This window comes from Acartia tonsa, chromosome 14, assembly GCF_053477335.1.
Source record: "Acartia tonsa isolate MP-2025a chromosome 14, ASM5347733v1, whole genome shotgun sequence".
NCBI lineage: Eukaryota > Metazoa > Arthropoda > Copepoda > Calanoida > Acartiidae > Acartia > Acartia tonsa.
Window position 1 is genome coordinate 21,009,982 of NC_137273.1, and position 22,698 is coordinate 21,032,679.

The 22,698-nt window shown below is 30.8% G+C and overlaps 3 protein-coding genes across 3 annotated transcripts; 2 read left to right on the forward strand and 1 right to left on the reverse strand.

Annotated features, from left to right (window-relative positions):
* Positions 1 to 338: 338 nt before the first annotated feature.
* Positions 339 to 22,698, reverse strand: LOC145305789 (ras-related protein Rab-32-like). The gene is made up of 16 exons (XM_080147598.1): positions 22,572 to 22,698; positions 22,167 to 22,235; positions 21,569 to 21,646; positions 11,421 to 11,500; positions 11,041 to 11,088; positions 8,076 to 8,162; positions 7,310 to 7,438; positions 6,929 to 7,009; positions 6,506 to 6,563; positions 5,832 to 5,906; positions 5,158 to 5,221; positions 3,983 to 4,020; positions 3,478 to 3,529; positions 2,616 to 2,702; positions 2,058 to 2,143; positions 339 to 1,642 (listed from the first exon to the last, which is right to left on the reverse strand). Exons 1-16 carry the CDS (start codon positions 22,637 to 22,639, stop codon positions 1,468 to 1,470), a joined length of 1,275 nt encoding a protein of 424 aa, XP_080003724.1. The 5' UTR covers positions 22,640 to 22,698; the 3' UTR covers positions 339 to 1,467.
* Positions 13,599 to 15,357, forward strand: LOC145306308 (uncharacterized). The gene is made up of 5 exons (XM_080148390.1): positions 13,599 to 13,672; positions 14,069 to 14,117; positions 14,453 to 14,507; positions 14,894 to 15,050; positions 15,233 to 15,357. Exons 1-5 carry the CDS (start codon positions 13,645 to 13,647, stop codon positions 15,355 to 15,357), a joined length of 414 nt encoding a protein of 137 aa, XP_080004516.1. The 5' UTR covers positions 13,599 to 13,644.
* Positions 16,036 to 18,927, forward strand: LOC145306309 (uncharacterized). Its single transcript, XM_080148391.1, has 4 exons — positions 16,036 to 16,042; positions 16,253 to 16,323; positions 18,287 to 18,461; positions 18,800 to 18,927. The coding sequence occupies exons 1-4, from the start codon at positions 16,036 to 16,038 to the stop codon at positions 18,925 to 18,927; spliced, it is 381 nt and encodes a 126-aa protein (XP_080004517.1).

A 22,698-nucleotide genomic window follows, 5' to 3' on the forward strand; every position in this document is an offset into this window, starting at 1 on the left:
AATTCTTTATGAATCTTGTATGACCATTGCAACACTATGCCAAGGCTCTCCTTTCCCGCATTTACTAATTATTTTTTCACTAAGACGATACATTTTATTTTTAAGAAGATTATTTTATCTTCTATTTCCTAACCCTGTAACCATGAATTTTAATCTATTTTGTTGATCTAAATTAGACAATTTTGTTTATTTAATTCGTTGTTTATTTCTATACTTTAAATGTTAAATATTTTGCTGCTCATTAGTTTTTAAAATAGAAGCTTTTCTACAATTAGGGTCGGTCCAATGGCAAGTGGGTTGAATTAATTAATAGTTTTGTTCTATTAAAAAAAACACAGTTGTATAATAGATATTTATTGTGTATATAGTTTTAAACAAAATATTGAGTATTAATTGTACTGTTTAAAGTGTAATTTATAAAATACAAAAAATAGAATATTGAATACAAAAATACAAACTAAAAATTGGCGTTTTCACTCAAATTGTCAAGTGGATCACAGTAAATCCCCCTCCCCCTTATTTAAATTAAAATGAATGTCGGTGGGGGAAGTTTTTCATGTTGTTATGTTTCACTTTGATTTAGGTTAATTAAAGTTATATAATATATACCGTAGCCTTGCAGAGTTAGGGCACCATTTTTGGCGCTCCAACACTGATAAGTCATAAATATAAAAATAAAAGTGTTTGGGGGTTCCAATGCTTTAATGCACATTGAGTAAAAGCACCTAAAAATCCTTACAAACTAAAAATCACTACAAAATAAAATCATTTCAAACTAAAAAATCCATACAAACTAAAATCCTTACAAACTAAAATCCTTACAAACTAAAATCCTTACAAACTAAAGATCCTTACAAACTAAAAATCCTTGCAAACTAAAAATCCTTACAAACTAAAAATCCTTACAAACTAAAATCCTTACAAACTAAAATCCTTACAAACTAAAATACCTTACAAACTAAAATCTTGACAAATTAAAGTCCTTACAAACTAAAATCCTTACAAACTAAAAATTACTATCAAACTGAAATCCTTACAAACTAAAAATCCTTACAAACTAAAATCATTACAAACTAAAAATCATTACAAACTAAAAATCCTTACAAACTAAAATCCTTATAAACTAAAATCCTTACAAACTAAAAATCCTTACAAACTAAAATCCTTACAAACTAAAATTTCTTACAAACTAAAATCCTTACAAACTAAAAATCCTTACAAACTAAAATCCTTACAAACTAAAATCCTTACAAATTAAAATTCCTTACAAACTAAAATCCTTACAAACTAAAAATCCTTACAAACTAAAAATCCTTACAAACTAAAATCCTTACAAACTAAAATTCTTACAAACTAAAATCCTTACAAACTAAAATCCTTACAAACTAAAGATCCTTACAAACTAAAATCCTTACAAACTAAAATCCTTACAAACTAAAATCTTTACAAACTTATTCTAAAAATGTTTTATCCCATGCAACATTTTCTTTTAGGTTTCTCAGTGATATCCTCATTAGACTCCAGAACAGTGATCTTATCAGCCAGCTTAACAATATCTTCAATGGTTTGGTTGTCACCAGTTTTGGAAGGATTTAATTTTTCATGTTCTTCTTGTTGCTTGATCATTGTATCAACTAAATACCTAAGAAAAGTTGTAAAAATATAAAAATTGTTCAATGTTCATAATTAGTCATCATTTTTTCTTTTTTTTTAAATTTCCTTCATATTAGAAAGTCAATAAAGTAATTCACTAACATTTGTTTATTAGTTAATCTATCACTTTTATAGCTTTCTATTATGTTGGTTTAACAATAGCAATATTTTTATCAACCATGAGTTTCTTGGCTGCTATTTAAGATATTTAAAAGCTGAAAATGTTGCCATTTGTTGGTGTGAAGAATCATTGTGCTGATAAGCATCCAGTATATAATATTCTTGGTCTATTAGCCTCTCAGTTATAGTTCTCTCCTTCTTTTTTCTGCTACACAGCTTACTTTGTTATTTGTCCAGCCATAAATATTTGTGCTTTGCCGCTTGTTTTTTTATCAATATAATACCTGACAGCATCTTCCACCATAACATTCTGTCTGGCAGAAACCTCACTCCAACCCAAGTAATCTCCAGTACTGAATAGATCCTCAATCTAAAATTATGAGATAATAAGGATGACTTTAATCATGAATTAAGCTAGATATTTAAAATCATAGTGTAGCAACACATAATACTTTGTAACAAATCTTTTATTCTCTATTTTAGAGTTTTTTTGATGCAAGCAAGGACATTATAGGATAAAAAATACAATGAACTAATATAAATCTCCAAAGTTGATAATCAAAATTGCTCTTTTTGTAAATATTAGTTAAAAAGATTGGACACTACTAGTTAGGAACTAATCAAACAAGAATGAAAGATATACATACACAAAATATATATTGACTAACCTTTTGAGTCTTAATCACATGGATGCTAAGATTAGAGAATAATGTCTTACTAAAATGTAAACACCATACATGTCATTACCACAATAGCTTGAAAAAATCATAATATCAAAAGATGTTTATTTCATAGAAGACAGTACATAAAATGTTAGATGGGTTGGGCATTTACCATCATACCTCACTAGATGTGATTGCTCTCTCTGACAAATCACATTTATTAGCAAGCAACAGGGTTGGCAGCTTCCCTCCTGTTTTCAAATCAACCTAATTACACACAAAAAAAGATTTTTGAATTATATTTGATTTTTTGAACAATTTTCTGATACAAATATAAAATAAATTTAAGGAGAGTATACCAAGTAGAACAATTTCTTTTTGCCTTTAGAATTTTCATAATCTCAAATTTTATTTATAGTGCCCTTTAAAGCATTACTGACAAAACGACGAACCTATTTACTTAGTGCTCATTCTTAAACGTAATTTATACAAATATTCAAATAATAGAGAAAAGAATGGATATTACAAACTAAAGAGTGTCTTACATACTACAAAGACTATATGATTATGAAATTTGGATCTACTGCAGTTCACGGTAAAATATTGCTGGTAAGCAATATTTCCAAAAATCTATGAATTTTAAAGGCTGCTAGCTGCCAAACGGCTGAACGTACAGATCATGCCCGCACACTGTTTTAAGTGGCATAAGAACGCCTACAAATAATATGGAATAGCTATAAATCAATAATGCATAATTATCTCGCAGTGCAGAGAAATGCGCGAAAAAGACCTATTTTAAGCGTTTTTTCTTCAGTGAAGCTTTCCCTGTTCATAATTGGATCTTGGCTATTCCAGATTATTTGTAGGCTTTCTTATGCCGCTTAAAATGGTGTGCGGGTATGATCTGTTTGTTCAGCCGTTTGGCAGCTAGCAACCTTTAAAATTCATAGATTTTTGGAAATATTGCTTACCAGCAATATTTTACCGTGAACTGCAGTAGATTCTGAAATTTTACGTCAGTAAAAAATAAAAATAAATTTACCTTGCAGTCCAAATCTGCCTTCCATTTTCTAACACTCTCAAGGCTTCTTTTGCTAAACAATTTTTTTCGATATTTAGAATTTTAGTATTGAAGTTACCCAATAATTAAAAATGTCTGTGTTTATGTTTGGTTTGTCTTTCTGTCTATCTAACATATATTGGAGAAAACTGATTTTGTCATGTAATATTCTAAGGTAATATCTTGCTTTTTTCTTAAGATTTATTTTACCAATGACCAATACCATCCAGTATTTAATTTTCTTGGTCAGTAAATCTGTTAGTCAAGCTGAAAAAGGACCAGTATTTATATTAAAAGATTTATTGATTTTCTATTTATTTTGCATGCCATTCTTTTTTTCTTTTCCCCTATCTGTCTTTTTCATGACAACCATACTGCTTATTACCTCAACTTATACGTTTGTTCAAGTCCATTTATGATATTGTTTTACTTTGCTTTTTATGAATGTTGTAATTTTATGTTGAAGTTATATAAGTTTATATCTTGCCTTGTTAAATCAAGCATAATGATACATCCATGGCTCTCCTAAATATTTGATCCATTGCATTGGAAAGGAAGTCTTTATTAATTACTGACAGATTTTTTCGACAGCCTTTGTGAAGATTGATATAGCAGACAAGGGGATTAAAGGGCATAATAGAAAGATTTCCTAAGTTTTCCATAGGGGACTAAGAAATAACGGGAATAGTCCTTTTCGTAACATCGCCCCATAAGTGGCGATTCGTCGAATTTTTAAAATGGTTTTTTATAGGTTATTTTAGGTTAGGATAGGTTATATTTGGGTAGGTGATTGCCCCACAGGGTTAGGTGATTGGCCCCACAGGGTAAGAGCCCCCCGCAGGAGCTAGAAATAGGAGAAAAGCTACTGTGAAAAATACGAAGAATCGCCCCATAAGGTGCGATGTTATGAAAGGGACTATACCCCAAATAACATATGTCTTTGTCTGCTAAATAATTCATTTTTAAGTTGGATGGGTTATTGTGTCTGAATGACTATCTACGTAAATAGATCTAGCAGTTTATTAGAAGATCTACATGACTGTTTTATTTTTATACATTTAGTTTTAACCTTATTTTTCTTCCACACCGTGTTACCTTGTAGTAAACTCTAGTCATCCAAGTATATCTCTCCTGTCCAGCTATATCCCACTGTGTTACCTTGTAGTAAACTCTAGTCATCCAGGTATATCTCTCCTGTCCAGCTATATCCCACTGTGTTACCTTGTAGTAAACTCTAGTCATCCAAGTATATCTCTCCTGTCCAGCTATATCCCACTGTGTTACCTTGTAGTAAACTCTAGTCATCCAAGTATATCTCTCCTGTCCAGCTATATCCCACTGTGTTACCTTGTAGTAAACTCTAGTCATCCAGGTATATCTCTCCTGTCCAGCTATATCCCACTGTGTTACCTTGTAGTAAACTCTAGTCATCCAAGTATATCTCTCCTGTCCAGCTATATCCCACTGTGTTACCTTGTAGTAAACTCTAGTCATCCAAGTATATCTCTCCTGTCCAGCTATATCCCACTGTGTTACCTTGTAGTAAACTCTAGTCATCCAGGTATATCTCTCCTGTCCAGCTATATCCCACTGTGTTACCTTGTAGTAAACTCTAGTCATCCAAGTATATCTCTCCTGTCCAGCTATATCCCACTGTGTTACCTTGTAGTAAACTCTAGTCATCCAGGTATATCTCTCCTGTCCAGCTATATCCCAGAGTTGCAATCTAAAATAAACAAGGATAACAACATCCATAAGTAGCAAAGAAATCATTGATGGAAAAACGGGAAAAGTAAGTTATTAAGCAACTTTTCAGTGGTCAAATCAAAAAACAATATAATATGTGACTTTTTAAAAAGTATAAAATCACGAAACCTTTCTAAAACATAAAGAAACAGTAAATTGAAAACACAATATTATCTTATATAGCAGCCAAAGAAAATCACCATTCGCCCATAGCATTAAGGACGGACATACAAAGTAAGTTATATGTAGCGCAGCTTCGCTACTATTACAGGCCAAAGGATGCAACTCAAGGATCCTAGAGCAAAAGACAATTGACGTTGAAAGAATTAATGCATGTATATAAGTATATCTACAATAAATATCTGTTCATTATGAACTTGCTAACCTCTGAACCGTCCCAGTTCTCCATTTTGGGGGACAATATTTAGCTGCAATGATTATTACATGTTATTTTGTTTTTAAATTAAGTTATACAAATAGTTTTAGACTATTTTGTGATCCTGCCATCTACCTTTAAATACATAGCCCTAAGATACTAGGAGCCATTTTTTTATTGCTGCGTTACTTTTTTTTATTTGCCTTTTGTGTACCTGACAGTAACATTTCCAGGAAGGTTGATAACTTTCATGGCAAAATCTACTCCAACTGTGCCTCGATAATCTGGCCTAAAGTAATCTGATTTTCATGATATCCTTCTGTGAAAGTAATAGGAATGCTGTTTGTCTGTTGCCTGTCATTTGTCTATATATTTGTCTGTACCAAAAGACCGATTTGGCTCTTCTTCCCGGGCAGGCTTTAAAAACTTTTTGGGGGAAGTGCACCACCACTCTTTCAAGAGAAATTGTTAGCAATAGAGGCCTCTATGAGCGCAGCTAAAAAATGTGATACTTAATTTATATATTTTTAATCATAATAGCCAAAAGATATATTTAGAATGAAAAAGATAGATAGATAAAAAGATAGCTAATAGATATTTTTTTTAAAAAGATAGACAGATGAAACGAGTGAGAAGAGGCACAATATCCCTTGGGAGGGCGGTTGTACTCTCCCCTCAGAAATAGTCACAAGCATTCCCTGGACCTATGAAAAGATTCACTGTGATAGAGAACAATATCGGTTCAGCAGTTAACGAGATTTAAAGCTAAAGAAAGCCACAAAGACATCCCATTACTTTTTCATGTGTTTTTTACAGGTAGGAGAGAAGTTAAAGAAGCTTTACAGAATGGCAAAAAAAAGAAGAAAAAACTAGTTTGAAAACATTTACTTGTATGTGTTAGAAGTATATCTGTGGACAAATGAAGTTTTCCCCACTCCTGGATCACCTAAATAGTATGGAATTTTAGGTATTTAGTATTGCTACACAAATCCGTCAGTTTGTCCATCAGTCCATTTTTTCAGTAAGCATGTTCATCGAAGCCATTACTTTAATGATTTCATGACAGGGCCTAGAGTGCATGTCCCCTGTTTGATAAAGAATTTCTTATTATAGGTCTAAACTATTTTATTTAGCAACCTTTGATTTTAGTTTCTTTTTACTTTTATAATTTAAAATGCTGTATAGATCTTTCATAATTTGAATTAATCCGAGATCAATAGTTTCAGGTTATAGTACCGAAATCAAATTAACCAAAGACTGTTCTTTGAGATCCATGCATATTTAGGAACTGTAAAAATAAGAATAAAATACCTACAACCAATATTTTGAAAGAATATTCTTTGCTTGGAGTGTTTGGAACTGAAGATCTGCCCAGAGGTTTCAGCAAATGCGCTAAAAAAGAAATGTAATATAAATCACTAGCTGCTTGCCTCGCCCCTAGCTTCATTAAGGGGGGGGGGGGAGAGAAAGATAGCCTAAAATCATCCAATGACAATATTTTTAAACAATAAAACCTAAAACATCTCAGAACAAATGTAATGCTTATTTCACATAGATAACTCAATCGGTTCAGTGATTAGTGAGTACTTATGGGACAAATACAAATCATTACTACTATATATAGAAGAACTAGGGCTCATATTAATGCTTAGCTAATGAAAACGCGTGTAATAGATGTACCGTTAATCTTACCTGACTTTTTCCTGGGAGATAGAGTGTCAGATTCTGGAGAGCTGGAAGGAGACTCCAGCGCCTCCAGGTTGATGCTGGAGGTTTGCCTGCTAGCTCGACGTCTACTCGGCATAGATTGGGATATTTGCTCTGCAATTTATTATTTACAGACTTGATATGTTTTTAGTCAGCTGGATCCAACAACAGAATTGATCGAAAATAATATTCTTAAAGGTTTCGTGATTTTGGGGGGCAATGCTTCATATTAATGACACCCCCCAACTATTATTTTAGATTTATTTTCATTTGTCCTGTTTTTTTAGTAAAACTAATCTACAGGTGTTCTTGTCTCACTGTTTCTATCACTTTGTTTGTCTGTCTCTCGGTAATGCTAAAGTAGTTTTAGCAAAAGAAATTTTAATATTCCAATTTTACTACTCCACCACTTCCCTTATCTTCCCCTCCATTCCCCTTCCCCTCTCTTACCTTCCCTTCCATCTTTCCTTTCATTTTTCTTACAATTCCTTCCCCTTCCCTTCTCTATTATTTCAATATTTTGAATATTTTGGAAAAAGGAGAATTTGAGATTTAGGGCCCTAGTTTTGACCTTGGAACTTCAAACAGTTTAACTACTATTGAATATAATCGTCATATTCTTTTATATTTCAATCCATCTTCTATCTATCTATTTATCTATCTATCTATATATCTATTTATCTATATATCTATCTATCTATATATACATATATATATATATATATATATATATACATATATATCTCTTGACCTGGAATTATATCAATTTCATTGATATCAGACATGAATGAACTTGTTCTGGAGCTTTGTGCCTCAAACAGGGAGGATCTTACCGAACCTAAAATTAGCAGGAATCTTAAGGGATAAGGCAATAGAAATTAGATTGAAATACATCCCCAATGATTATAAATAAAATCGCCCAATCTGTTAATTAAAAAAAATATTTGAAAAAATTGGATACTACTAGTCTGGAAATAACTAAAAAAAATTCGATAAAAGCACACAATGTATTTGAGCCTTTGGATGAAAACTTTGGATACCAGTGTATTTAAAGTGCAATGTTCCCTTCCTCGAAATTCATGAAATTGGTTTAACTTAAAAATCTTTAAAAATAAATTGCCTTGTGTTTTATATAATAGGTGCATTATTTGCCAAATGTACCACTTTTCTGCACTACCTCTCCGTTTTTGTTAATACTCTATATTTTGGTCCGTTGGGTCATTCAAGGATGCTGGATGGCCAAAAAAAAGTTTCAGAGTCCCTGGATGTCTAGATATCTAGCTATCTATGAAGGTAGGTAACAAAAATGTAAAAAACACCCCTTTTTTCACAATTTTAAAAATTAATTTTTTCATCAATCTTACATCCAATCTATACATTTTATACACCAAAATGATCGTTTATTCATGTAAAAAGCGCACATAATGCTATTTTGGCCAAAACTCTAATTTTACAGGGTGTCCAACAAAAAGTGTATTTTGGATATCTAGCGTAATACCCAAAATACCTGTCCGAAAAAAATCATTTTTTTTGGCTTAAATTTTGTGTTTTATCTGTGTGCATATGTGGTATATAATGGTTCGGACCACCCGGGACTATAAGGTTGTCAAATTTCACTTTGGGACACCCTGTAAATGTGATTTTTGCGTCTGTAGAGCTAAAACTTGGTCCAAATTGGCTATTTTTTTCAAATTACTCTAATATGTGTCTTAGTATGTTTGGCCAAAGTGTTTTCTGACCAGATCAATAATTTCATATTTTTTGGACACCCTGTATTTTCAAAAAAAGAGAAAAAAATTTTTAGTTTTTTTTTTAATTTTTTTTCTATTTTTAAGTTACTTAAAACTGTCATATAGATACAGATTTTGACTAATAACAATAATATTTGCCTATTTTACAATTTTTTACACTTTTGGGACACCCTGTGCATGTTTTTGAAAAATGATGGTTTTTGCCCATTTTTTGGGGGAAGGAGTCGTTTTAGGGCCATAGACTATTTCTTCATTTTTGTAGAACTTTTCAAGACACATCATTTGTTATTTATGCAAAAACCGCAAAAACCAAACCGTTTTGCCGTTATTCACCGCCAAAGGCGGAATTTTTTTACGTTTTTGCCGTTCCGGAGGTTGTAATGGGCATTTGTGGTAAGAAGTCGTTGATTTATCAAGACAACTGTGAAATACTTTTATTTAGGCATTTTAATTTACTAAATTTCAGTTGAAGTAAATTTTTTTTGTATATCCAACCGATTTTTGTCAAAAGGAATTTCAAATGCACATGATTTATGTTTCTTTTATCACTTATGTTATAGCAATTATTTATGTTATTATATTCACTTCATTTTCTTGTTTTAACAATTGAAATCCATCTCGACGAAAAACGGTTAGCTGCACAAAAAATTTTACTTAATATAAAATTTAGTAAATTAAATTACCTAAATAAAAGTATTTAAGAGGGATCTTGATAAATCAACGTTTTCTTACCACAAATGCCCATTACAACCTCCGGAACGGCAAAAACGTAAAAAAATTCCGCCTTTGGCGGTGAATAACGGCAAAACGGTTTGGTTTTTGCGGTTTTTGCATAAATAACAAATGATGTGTCTTGAAAAGTTCTACAAAAATGAAGAAATAGTCTATGGCCCTAAAACGACTCCTTCCCCCAAAAAATGGGCAAAAACCATCATTTTTCAAAAACATGCACAGGGTGTCCCAAAAGTGTAAAAAATTGTAAAATAGGCAAATATTATTGTTATTAGTCAAAATCTGTATCTATATGACAGTTTTAAGTAACTTAAAAATAGAAAAAAAATTAAAAAAAAAACTAAAAATTTTTTTCTCTTTTTTTGAAAATACAGGGTGTCCAAAAAATATGAAATTATTGATCTGGTCAGAAAACACTTTGGCCAAACATACTAAGACACATATTAGAGTAATTTGAAAAAAATAGCCAATTTGGACCAAGTTTTAGCTCTACAGACGCAAAAATCACATTTACAGGGTGTCCCAAAGTGAAATTTGACAACCTTATAGTCCCGGGTGGTCCGAACCATTATATACCACATATGCACACAGATAAAACACAAAATTTAAGCCAAAAAAAATGATTTTTTTCGGACAGGTATTTTGGGTATTACGCTAGATATCCAAAATACACTTTTTGTTGGACACCCTGTAAAATTAGAGTTTTGGCCAAAATAGCATTATGTGCGCTTTTTACATGAATAAACGATCATTTTGGTGTATAAAATGTATAGATTGGATGTAAGATTGATGAAAAAATTAATTTTTAAAATTGTGAAAAAAGGGGTGTTTTTTACATTTTTGTTACCTACCTTCATAGATAGCTAGATATCTAGACATCCAGGGACTCTGAAACTTTTTTTTGGCCATCCAGCATCCTTGAATGACCCAACGGACCAAAATATAGAGTATTAACAAAAACGGAGAGGTAGTGCAGAAAAGTGGTACATTTGGCAAATAATGCACCAATAATCTGGACTTTCTCAAATATATTACATAATTTTAGAGATGCTTCGCTACTAACATTGTTCCTTATTGTCAATGGAATCACTAATTCAAAAGTCAAGCTTACAGATAATCTACAGAATTTTGATAATGATTTTACATTATTTGAGACTTCGGGCCTTTGGAACCAACAAAAACTTGAATTAACGCAGAAAACTGTCTATTACTCAATGCAATAAATAACTGTACCTAGATCAAATCCAGAATCACTGTTACATACAGATTCAGTACCGCCACCTTAAATTCATGAGTATATTTAAAAAATGTAAGAGTTCACTGAAATCTATTCTTGATTAAAACTTGTCCCAATTTCATTGGGGTGATATCTAAAAAATCTAAAAAAATATGAAAAGGCCTGTAAAAATAACATACAATATGGGCAAAATCTTTAAAAAATTCTCATACAAATCTAGGAGTTAGAGTTTTCTTAATCTTACATTTTGCTCTATAGGCTGAGTTAACCCAAATTCATTGGAAATTTTACAGGATAAAGCTTAATTTATAAATAACCGGACGTAAGGACATAAGGACATGCCTTAATTATAGATAAGCTGTACTAATGTAGATACCTCTGTCTGTATCTTTTAGATGTTTATTGAGAGCAGGTTCTGAATGAGCTACAGATTTGGCCAGTTTTCGCCGAAAACTTCTAAATTAATGATATCTTTAGCTGAATTTTGTAGTAACCTTTAGTAACCTCAATGGGGGGGAGTGGACATTGGACTGTTTATTACACTAGTCACCAAAGTTTTAAAATAACGTTTGCTTATTCATTGAATTATCAACTTTGTTGACTTTTATTGAATTTTAATTGGTTAATTAATATGAATGTCCAAGCGTTTTGGTTATAGAAGGTGGAAATTTGGCATAAAAAAAATAGATATATATTTGATAATATTGAATGTTTATACCACATGTAAAAATGGCAGCTTTCCAAATTTTCTTTTGTGCCTCATATTAACTTTTTAGGTGGTTTTAATGGACAAAAGAAGCAGTTAACTAATGAAACAATAAATAAGACTTAGAGTACTTTGTAATTCAGGATTTTCTACAAAGTTTCTAGTCTAACGATTTTAATCCTCCCGCCCCCCCCCCCCTCCAAAGTTCTAAAAAGGGGCTATTTATTCTAGAGGCGATTACTCCTGTGTTGATGGAGGATACCTTCCCTAGACATACAGAAGCTTCACTACAAAAGATATCCATATTGGTTAATAAGTTACCAAAATCCTGAGCAACAGACAGACAGACATTCTAATACTGTTATATAAGGATTATTAAGCTTTAACAATGTCCATATGTATAATGTATATATAGAATTTCTATAGATTAGTTAGTAAATTTTGTTTGATTAAAGTACTTTTTATTTGATTTACTTATATATATTAACAAGGATGACAACATCCATAAGTAGCGAAGCTTAAAATGATGAAGGGATATCGGAAAAAAATTTAATATAGTGCAATGTCATACAATAAACATTAAACTTTATGAAATAGGGAAATCACAAATCCTTTAAAATCACGCAACCTTTAAAATCATGAAAACTTAAAAATCTAGGAATCGATCTAGCACTGCAATAAATCGACAAATTTTAATGAAACTTGATGAAAAAATTTAGAATATGAGCATATTCAATCCCTGATAATTTCAGCCGTCAATCCTGAATAGAGAAAATCATGAAAACCCTAAATTCTAGGAATCGATCTAGCACCCCAACGAGCCGAAAAAATTACGTTTTCCCCATAGCGTTACGGACTGACGGACTTAAGGACAGATATAGTGAATTATAGTGTAGCTTCGCTACTAAAAATTTAATTATGTTAAATACAGGAATGAGGCAAAACCTCAGGGAGAAGATATTGGACTAGAAATCATGATGATACTCAAAGTTATCTTAATCGTTGGGTACTTTAATTAAATTATGATATTTCAAATAATAATTTTAATCTTCAGAAGGGGTCATAATTGTTTTCATAATCCCCATTTTTTTCTATCCCATTAATGCTGTGTCCCTGGTTAGGACCAAAGAGCAAACACTTTTTATAGACCTTTTAAATTCTAAATAGAATATTAAAAGTATGTTTTCATAATTTGTTTACCAGGTATCTTAAGGGATAAGACAATGGATAATGAATTTTAGTGCATTCCAGATGACATGATGATAATCAAAATTACTCCTTAGATTGATAATATGTATTTGGTGAAAAGTTTTAACAATCTCTGTTTGAATCAATTAATCAAGATTTAAACTTTCATGAGAATGTATTTTTCAAAAACTTTGGGTACCAGTATGATTTAGAGTCTAATGTGCCCTTCCTCCCTGATATGTACTTATCTACTTCACATAATAAAATTTGTTTAGTATGACACGTATAACATTGAAGTAAATTGCTTTAAAATGAAACTCTTTCGTAGAGGAAATGACAATTACTATTATAACGCAATTTATTTTGTAAATTACAATGTACTAACTTATATTTTAATACTTTTTATAATCATACAAAAAAGATTCCATTGAAAAGGAGATGGGGGAAGCAGGAGTTGAACTAGTTAAGGCAAATTAGATCTTTGGGATATTAAAAAATTCAATTGGTTTACCTTTGCAGTGAATTTTCTTATAGGTCCAAAGAAGAATATTTTATTTCTACTTTTTTGACTAACCCTTCCCCTCCCCACATTTGCTCAAGTCTTCCTGAAATCTAATTAATTATTATAAATGTAATTAATTTGTTTGCAATAAAAGGTTTACAGTCGGCCACTTTGATAATTTTCTTGTATCAAACCTACCAGGCCATGGACAAGTTAATTGAACCCACATCAGGTGCAGCATTTAATACCTATATTTGCAACAACTTTCACAACACCGATGCTGCAAAATTTCAACAAATACAACCCCCCCCCCCCCACCCCTCTTGACAAATAAAAAGTATCAAATTATTCTTTATTTGAGCTATCACAGTCGCTAAGAATAACTATTAAAAAGGGTAAAACATTTTCTAATTTTATCGCCTTAGGTTAAATTTGCCACATTTCCAAGGTATCTTAAGTAAATAAATTCAGGTAGTTAAATTGTAGAAAAGGTATTAGAAATTGTAAGTAAAATATACCAGAAACAAAAAGTAAAAAAAGAAAAAAATTAGAACAAAGAACATACAGAAGCATTGAACTTTAAATTAACAATAAATAAAAGAAATGTTTTAGATATTTCATTTTTCAGTGGTTCTTACTTACCAATCTACCATAGAAAAGTTACCGTTCTATCCTAGGTAAATATACCATTTACTCTCTGTAGATATTGCATTAGCACAGTAGCACAGCCAAATTAAAATTCACGAAGTAGGAATTACAGTACTTTAATTCCGATCCTAGTATTATATAGTAAATCTAGTGGAAAGTATTTAGTTTGTTTTTCCTTCAAGATCTTGCATTTCACTGCACTAATTAAAATATCAATTTTAGGAAAGATTGGTTTTAGGCTACTTTCAAATTTAGGGAATGAGGAAAGGATTGGATTAGGCAATACAAGAATTCTTATTATAGTTATTTAATATGGGTTAAATCTAAAAAAAAAACCTAGAAGTAAAATTAATTCTTTGTTTAGTATTTATCTTTGTTCAAGCAAAAATGGTTTAAACTACACATTTGCAGCCACACAAGTAAGTTAGTTAGTAACGAAGCTACTCTGTAAGTGTTGTGGTTTGTTTGTCCCTCTGTTTCTCAGTAATAATAAGGTTTTTATAACTAACCTTTCAAAATACATACATTTATGATATTGTAAAAAATACAGCTTTTGTATGTATGTTAAATGGGATATAGAAAGCCTTATACTTTTTTGAAATATAAGTATCATTTGTCCTGTACAGCCTTCGCAAGTCTCTCTATTTTGTATTCTGTAACACTCTGATTTCTCTTTCTTCTTTTTCTATTTATTTCTATTTTCTTGTTTATTTTGCTTATAATTTCAAACAGCTTTGCTACTTTTTGATTTAATCATCTTTTTTTCAGCATTATTAAGCATATCTAATTTGAAATATTTTTGAAGGGGTACTCTGGTTATGGGAGTTTCCTACAAGGAAAAGTAGCCAACAGTCCATCAATAAGCTGGGCTGGTTCACAAGATCTCCCATGGGAACAAATGAAAAACAACATTTTTGAAGCTTCTGACAAAGAACCTTTCATTGAATTTGAAAACCAAAAAGGTTTAAATTGATTGTTTTAGAATAAAATTTAAAATCATAAACATAATCTTATTATATCAATGTAATCGCTTACATTGGTACCAATGAATAATAAACTTAATAGACTGCTTTATTATACTTCTGTCTTATTATTATTTCAATCATTCTTCAAAAACTAACCCTTGAAAATTTTTTTATCTTAGAATTGGAAACTGATCTGACAAAACTTTATCCATTTAAAGAATGTTTAAAGGGATTGGGAAGCTATCTTATCTTATCTGATTATCAAACCTTAACATTTTCTCATACAGAATATCGCGCGCAATAATAGTGAAAAATTCTGTTATTTACTTCAAAATCAGATTTTTCATAAATATTTAAATAAATCAAACTATTTTTTGTACACAGAAACTAGCAAACAATTTAAGTTTAAAAGATAATCGGCGTTATCCTCTTAAAAATTTTTTTTTTCATTTTTTTTGTACCTCCTACCGGTTTTGCTCCAGCTGAATCGATTTACAGATACCCCCTAAAAACAGGGAAACACCGTTTTTTTTTATAAAATTCACGGCCTGTTTTGGCCGGATCCAGCTCAAATTTTGCATGGAGTCATCCTTTGATATTCCCAACAGTTGATACTTGACACAGCAAGATCCCAGAAAAGTGTGGTATATCTACCCCCCCCCCCCCCCCCCGACTACCGACAAACAACTATTTTAGGTTAGGTTAGGTTTTAGGCTAGGGAGCCGAGCGCTGCGGCTAGGCAGGCAAGGGGGCCGAGCGCTGCGGCTAGGCAGGCTAGGGAGCCGAGCGCTGCGGCCAGAGTTCATAGTTCGCTGTCGGGGGGATAGAAAAAAATTTCTAAGAGGATAATACCAGATAATCCCCAATTCCTTTAAAGATCACAAAATACAAGTCACAAATTGACATTGTATCAAGCTCAGCATTCACCATCTACTTTTCTGATCCTGTTAGAAACCCAAACTACAGACTGGTTAAGAACAGCATGATAGGTATTTTTTAAACTTTACACTTAAACTGTCTGAATAAAGTTATTTTCTCAGCTGCTATCAAAGATTGACAACTCATTTTTTAAAATATTTTCTTTAAAAAATAAGTAACTTGTTTTATTGTATGCATGGCGACTTATCCTTGTCTATTATACTTTTATTAATTAATATAATCTTACTTGATATGAACATCAAATCATTTTGTGACTCTAGGTGATCCCATCAAAATTGGTTACAGCGGAAAATTTTCTGGAGAGTCAACTTATTACAATGTTAAGATTAAAGTAAGAAAAGCCTTTATCAATTTTTTGCAGTGGAGCCAATACTATCAGTTCCTTAGTCCAGTACTCAATACAACCTAACTTAACCTGACCTAAAGTAGTAAACCACCAAGGGAAAAAATCCACCCATGCTCCTTATTGTAAATTTTTATAACTGTATTTGTGGCTCAACACGTAGTCATCTACTCATCGTCAGTTAGGTGATATGTTTGAAGCTCAGACCGACATCAAGTCATGACTAAAGATGTTAAAAATGGTTCCTACTGCTGCTATGTCAGGTGCACAACATAAATAGTTAGAGCAGAACGAATTGACATAGACAGGTGCAACTCATTACCATGCACAGTTAGGACTTCTGAGACAAAGGTCATATAATCAGAAGGTTGGTTGTCTGTTGGATGTTACTTAAACCCATCCTTGTGATGTAAGGTATTTTCAATTAATTTCGAACTAGGGATTGGGGAGATATTAATTACTGAGCATCCAGTACTAGGTACATTTGTCTGTTGGTCCTGGTACAAGAAACCGATATTTCCTTGTATTTTGTATTTAGCTAAGGAAGAAGATGAAGCACTTGGCTAATTGTTATGACTATGAGAAAGCTCAGAACTACCCCATCTGTGTTCTTAAGAACATAAGAAGAAAATGGAAAAATATACTTGGTCTGTACTCTTCTTCAGTAGTAGGATGTTTGTCTGAAACTTAAGATCTCAGTAACCACTGAATCGGCAAGGTTGTGCTTCTCACGGAATTTTACCTTTGTTAGTCCTAGGTGGTTTTTAACTATTTTTTCTCAATTAAAAATAAAGTTAATATCTTGTCAGAGGCTATGGGCTTGTCAGCTGTAAATGCGAAGCTCCCAAAGGTTAGGGTTGAAGCCACTATTTTTTTAATGCAAAGTAGAACAATGTCTGAAAATTTTAATACTCCTCCACTCCTACCTAGAAACTTTCACAAACTATTAATAAATTTAAATTTTTGGGGAATTACTCTAAATTGTATCAAAATCTTAAAAAATATATGAACATTAAAACATCATGTCTTTTTATTTATAACCAACTGAAGATTGTTTTTAACATGAAACACTGGGTATTGGACTTATCAAATAAGAATAACATGTTTAATTAAACTGTGTTGATCACTCTATGAATTTATATTTAATAAGTTTGTCATAATTTGTAACAAAACTAAATGATTTTAGGATGTGTTCCACCATGGATTCAAAGTAATATAACCCAGGATGGTTTATAAACATTAAAAAATGTATCCTTTATAGATTTTAAGATCATTTAATACCTATATTATGGACAAATTTTATCATACATAAATTGCCAATTAAAAAATTTACAAAATGTCTTTCGTTATTCGTTATTCGTATAGTAGTAAAATGATTCTTAATGAACTTTCATTGGCCACATATATAAATCTTATATTTACTTAACTAGAAAATTGTCATTTATTATAAAAAAAATTTTGGTAAAAAAATATTTTCTGAAGATAAGGTGTTTTCTTGAATATTTAAAAAAAACATTATTGTATTAAATGTGTTTGACCCATAACTTATAACAGATAACAGATGATCTACAGGATAGAATTCAAAAAAGTATAAAGCTGTCCTAATGTTTATTGAAGGCAGATATTTATGAAAAATAGGAATTTGATTTCATTGGAAGGGGGGGGGGAAGTATTCTTTATAGATAAGGTGTTTGAACCAAACCCTCAAAAATAGCTCAAACGTAGGAATGTTAGGTGGTGGTATATTCTCTGAACAGCAAAACTAAATCGGTTTATTAGTTATTAGTACTTAAACATAAATACCCCCCTCCATTTTTAGGTCATTTTATAGCATAAAAATAAAAGTGAGGATGCACCCCTATCCCACAAATGTGATTAAGTAATTTGTATTTCATTGAGTGAAAATTTTTAGATACATTTTATTTTCTTAAGTTCTAATATTGTATTACAGTGCCAAGGAGAGTTAAAATTTGAATCAGAGAGCAAGCTTCTAGCTGCCAAAGAAACTCTAAGAAAAGTTAAAGAAAGTGTTCAGTCCATGGAGAAAATGGAGCTGGAAAGTGTTGGGTGTCCTGAGTCATGTTCACAGTTATTTGTCAATGCTGAACAAACAAGATATGTTACAGGTTAATTAATCATAAAATTAATAAATAAAATTCACATGAACGGGTTAACTAATCCTCCACCCAAATCATTTTTTTTTTATTTGGGGGGAGGTTTGGTATGCGTCACTTTTTGGTTGTGAAATGACCTGATTTGTATAAACTAAGGGCTATTATTGTGCCAAGCATTTTAAAAATAATTAGAGGGGGTGGTGGTGGGGGGGGGGGTTGAGTTTATAGGTTTGGAGGTTTCTGATGAAATCAGATATACAAAGGACCTTAAAAAATACATTGTTTGTATACTATAAAAAGTCTTTTAAGAATAGTCTTAGATAATTATTTAATAATAAATATATTTGAAGGTGACTGGGACAAAAATTATGTAACTTTGATAATTGATGACCATGTTGAAGTTAATGAAGAAAGAATAAACTATGATGGATTCAATTTTATTGTAGAGGTACACGACAATAATTGTTTTCTTTTTTGACATATTGTGATGTCTAAGAGCCCATCTAGGGCAAGAAACCTATTATTTTTAAAATACTTTTTTTAGGTTGGAAGCTCATTGGGACTTTGGTTGGGTCTCTCAGCAATGGGTACATTTGATTTCTTTGTAGTGGCTTTTGTTAAAATGATAAATTTAAAAACTGAAATAAACAAATAGAAAAACATTTATGTTTTCGATTGATGCAATCGGTTTTTTTGTAGACCTCTTATTTTTTAAGTAATTTAAGTTTTTTTTAAAAATAATTAAGTCGGTTTTAAGGTACTAAAACGCAACAAAATAAAAGAAGAAAATGGCCAGTATGAACAAAAATAGTAAGATCTTTAATTTGACACCTTACTTTTAAAATTCTGTTGAGTAATTATTGAAGAAATCAATTTTTTTAACCTCGGTTTAATCAAAACTTTGAAGTAAAATATAATCTCCCACAGGCATAAAAAATATGGGTTCATATATACCTTTAGAATCAGAAAAATATTACGAATCCATTGTAAGCAAAATTGCAAAAAAGTAAAAAAAAAAATAATAAAAATGGCCTAACGTATTATTTTTTTCAGGTAACACTTAATTGTAACTATTAAACTAGCCAATCACAAGTCTCAAAAATTGACTAATCGGGAAGCTTAACCTCAAAACCTCAACCAATAGAATTGACAAAAAAAAAGGATAATGTTCATAGAATATACAGCATGACCCTCGAAAAAGTATTTTTAAGCATCTGCAGCCTATATTTCTCAATAAAATATTAAAATATTCATATGTACTTGTTCTCTATAATTTTCTACATCAAAGGATATCAAAATATTTTTTTTACATCAATTAACAGCCGAGATTTTTAAAGCCAAAGTTTGGAAAAAGTGCTTGAGAAACTGGATATTGCTAAATATTTCTTAGTTTTTTATTAGTATATTACTTTTTATCAACCAGTTAAAAAACAAATAAGAAAGAAGGGCAAGTTTACAATTGATACATTTTTTATTGCATTTAAAAACGTTACTTTTACATATAAAAAACTACTTTTCAAATTTTACTGAATACATTTTTCTTATAACCATTTTCCCTCAAATCTTATAATATCTCCCACTTATTAATATGACCTTAAATAAACCCCTCCCCAATTTATGCTCATTACCAGAAGGATTAGCGCAACCTTTACCAATAAATTCACGCCCACTTATCAAATTAATCTAAGACACATAAAAATCATTTCAATTATTAAATGTTTAATAAAAGTTTGTAGCTGTAACTTTTTGGTTTTTTAACTTATTTTGATAAAATAAAAAGTGTTTGATTTCTGTTTATGTAAACTTTCAATTTGCTACTATTTTTTATAGGATTTCTTTCTGTAAGTGTGTTTTTGCAATTTACACTAATCTAAAAATGCCTTTTAGAGCAAGTGAAAAAAGTGCTTTCAGCATGAAATAAATTTCTTGGAAACATCTTTATATAAGGTTTATAAAAAGTATTGAAATTATGAGGAAAACACGTCATTTCACTTTAAAAAAACATTTTTCTTGAAAAGTTACTTTTTCCTCAGCCACTTTTTCAAAACTTTGGCTCAAAAAATCTCAGCTGTTAATTGATGTAAAAAAAATATTTTTATATCTACTTGTGTGGAAATCTACAGAGAACAAGAACATATACATTTTTTGATAATTCATTGAGAAATATGGGCTGCAGATGCTTAAAAATACTTTTTCGAGGGTCATGCTGTATACAATAGATACTACAATGAAAATAGTGATACTTACATAACATGTAAAGAACGAAAAATTATGAACAAATATGCTTCAATCTGTTTATAAACTTCAAAACAATGCAGTTAAAAATGCTTTATTGTTTCTTGTGTTTAAAAAATATCTGTTAAATTGTATGTATATATATTTAGGTTTATTTCAAGTTTCAAGTTTTCAAGTTGTTTAACCCTTTAAAGTCGAAAATTATGATTCTTAAAATAAACTCATATTTTTTATTATAGTTTTATAAATCTTTTTCAATTTAGCTTACAATGGATTCCTAATATTTTTCTGATTCTAAAGTTATATATGAACCTATATTTTTTATGCCTGTGGAAGATTATATTTTACTTCAAAGTTTTGATTAAACCGAGGTTAAAAAAATTGATTTTTTCAATAATTACTCAACAGAATTTTAAAAGTAAGGTGTCAAATTAAAGATCTTACTATTTTTGTTCATACTGGCCATTTTCTTCTTTTATTTTGTTGCGTTTTAGTACCTTAAAACCGACTTAATTATTTTTTCAAAAAACTTAAATTACTTTAAAAATAAGAGGTCTACAAAAAAAACGATTGCATATCTGAATTTTATGAAAAGTTTTACATCTACTACTTACTGAAAGAACCGGCTAGCTATCTTAAATAAAAAGCAAAAAAGGTGATACATCTTCTTTGGAAAAAAATAATGAATATAGTTTCAAGATCACGTAACAATATCTTTTTTATGGCTGATTTTTACTTCAAAGATTTTAAATTAAAATTGATTTTAAACTTTTAAGAAATTATTGACAAACGCCCTAATAATTTTTAAATTCACATTAATACAGCATTTGTAATCTTGACGGTTACAAATTTGTACATAAGGCACTTTAAGTGAAAGCAATAACCTGATTCTTGGTAGGGCTCTAAATGGATTCTTAAAGGAAGGTCTAATTTTCTTTAGTTTCTTCTTGCCAGTTACTTCACTTAAATTCAAGAATTAAATTACAAAGTACTAGGATGTCCGTTATACCGTTTGTCAAAATACCAAATAACAATTTTGCACCCCTTGGACAAAAAATATTCATGGTAGTTAACAGAAATGACATTTCTATGTAAATAAAAACTCTTTTTTATGTCAAGAATAGTTTTTTACTTTTTCTTTCCATTCCTTTAGTGGCCATTTCGATCTCTCCCTGACAGATTTTGAATTTTAGTAGAACTTTCAAAAAAAAACTCTTCCAATAATTGCTTTAAAAATATTCAAATAAGGACCCTCAGGGAAAGAAATGGATGATTGACTGCAATTTTTAACTAAAATATGAAAAATGAGGTTTTATATCTTTTATTTTGATAGTGTGGTTAGGGTATATTGGGTACAGGGTAGACCCGCAGGGTTTAGGCACTGTGGTATTGACTCAGCATATTTATTAAACCCCAAAATAAAAGTAGAGGGGTGGTTTGTGTGCTCGTTATATACTTTTAGATAAAGTATAAAAAAATTACCTCATCTTTTTGCCCTCGTCTTGATTTTCGTTGTTTGAATCCAGAGATGGAAATTTATCAGACAACAAACTAGAACTATAAAATGTTATAGATCAAGTCAGGGATCTTAGGGATAAGACATTGAACAATAGATTGATGTATATCCCTAATGATGATAAACAAAGTTAACCATTCTGTAGTTTGGATTAAAATTAATGATTGAAAATTTTATACAATTCTTTAGGCCCACGAAAAATGAAACATGGTTATAAAACTTTGGGACCCCTTCCCTCCCTTAGACCATGTGGAAGATAAGAGAAATGGTATTTTATTTCCTTTTTTTAGCATATTCGAAGCGGTCTTCGGTCTATTTTACAACCCACAAACAAAAAAATCTCTACAAACAATTTAAAAATGGCAGAATACCTGGCATCAAGTTCTGTTGCTGGATAGATATCAGCTGGAAGGTTTGGGTCTCTCATAAAACTGATCATTGTGTTTTGCTTCTCTAAAAAGCAAATTGTTGTATTACCAACGTTTTAGCCACAAACCG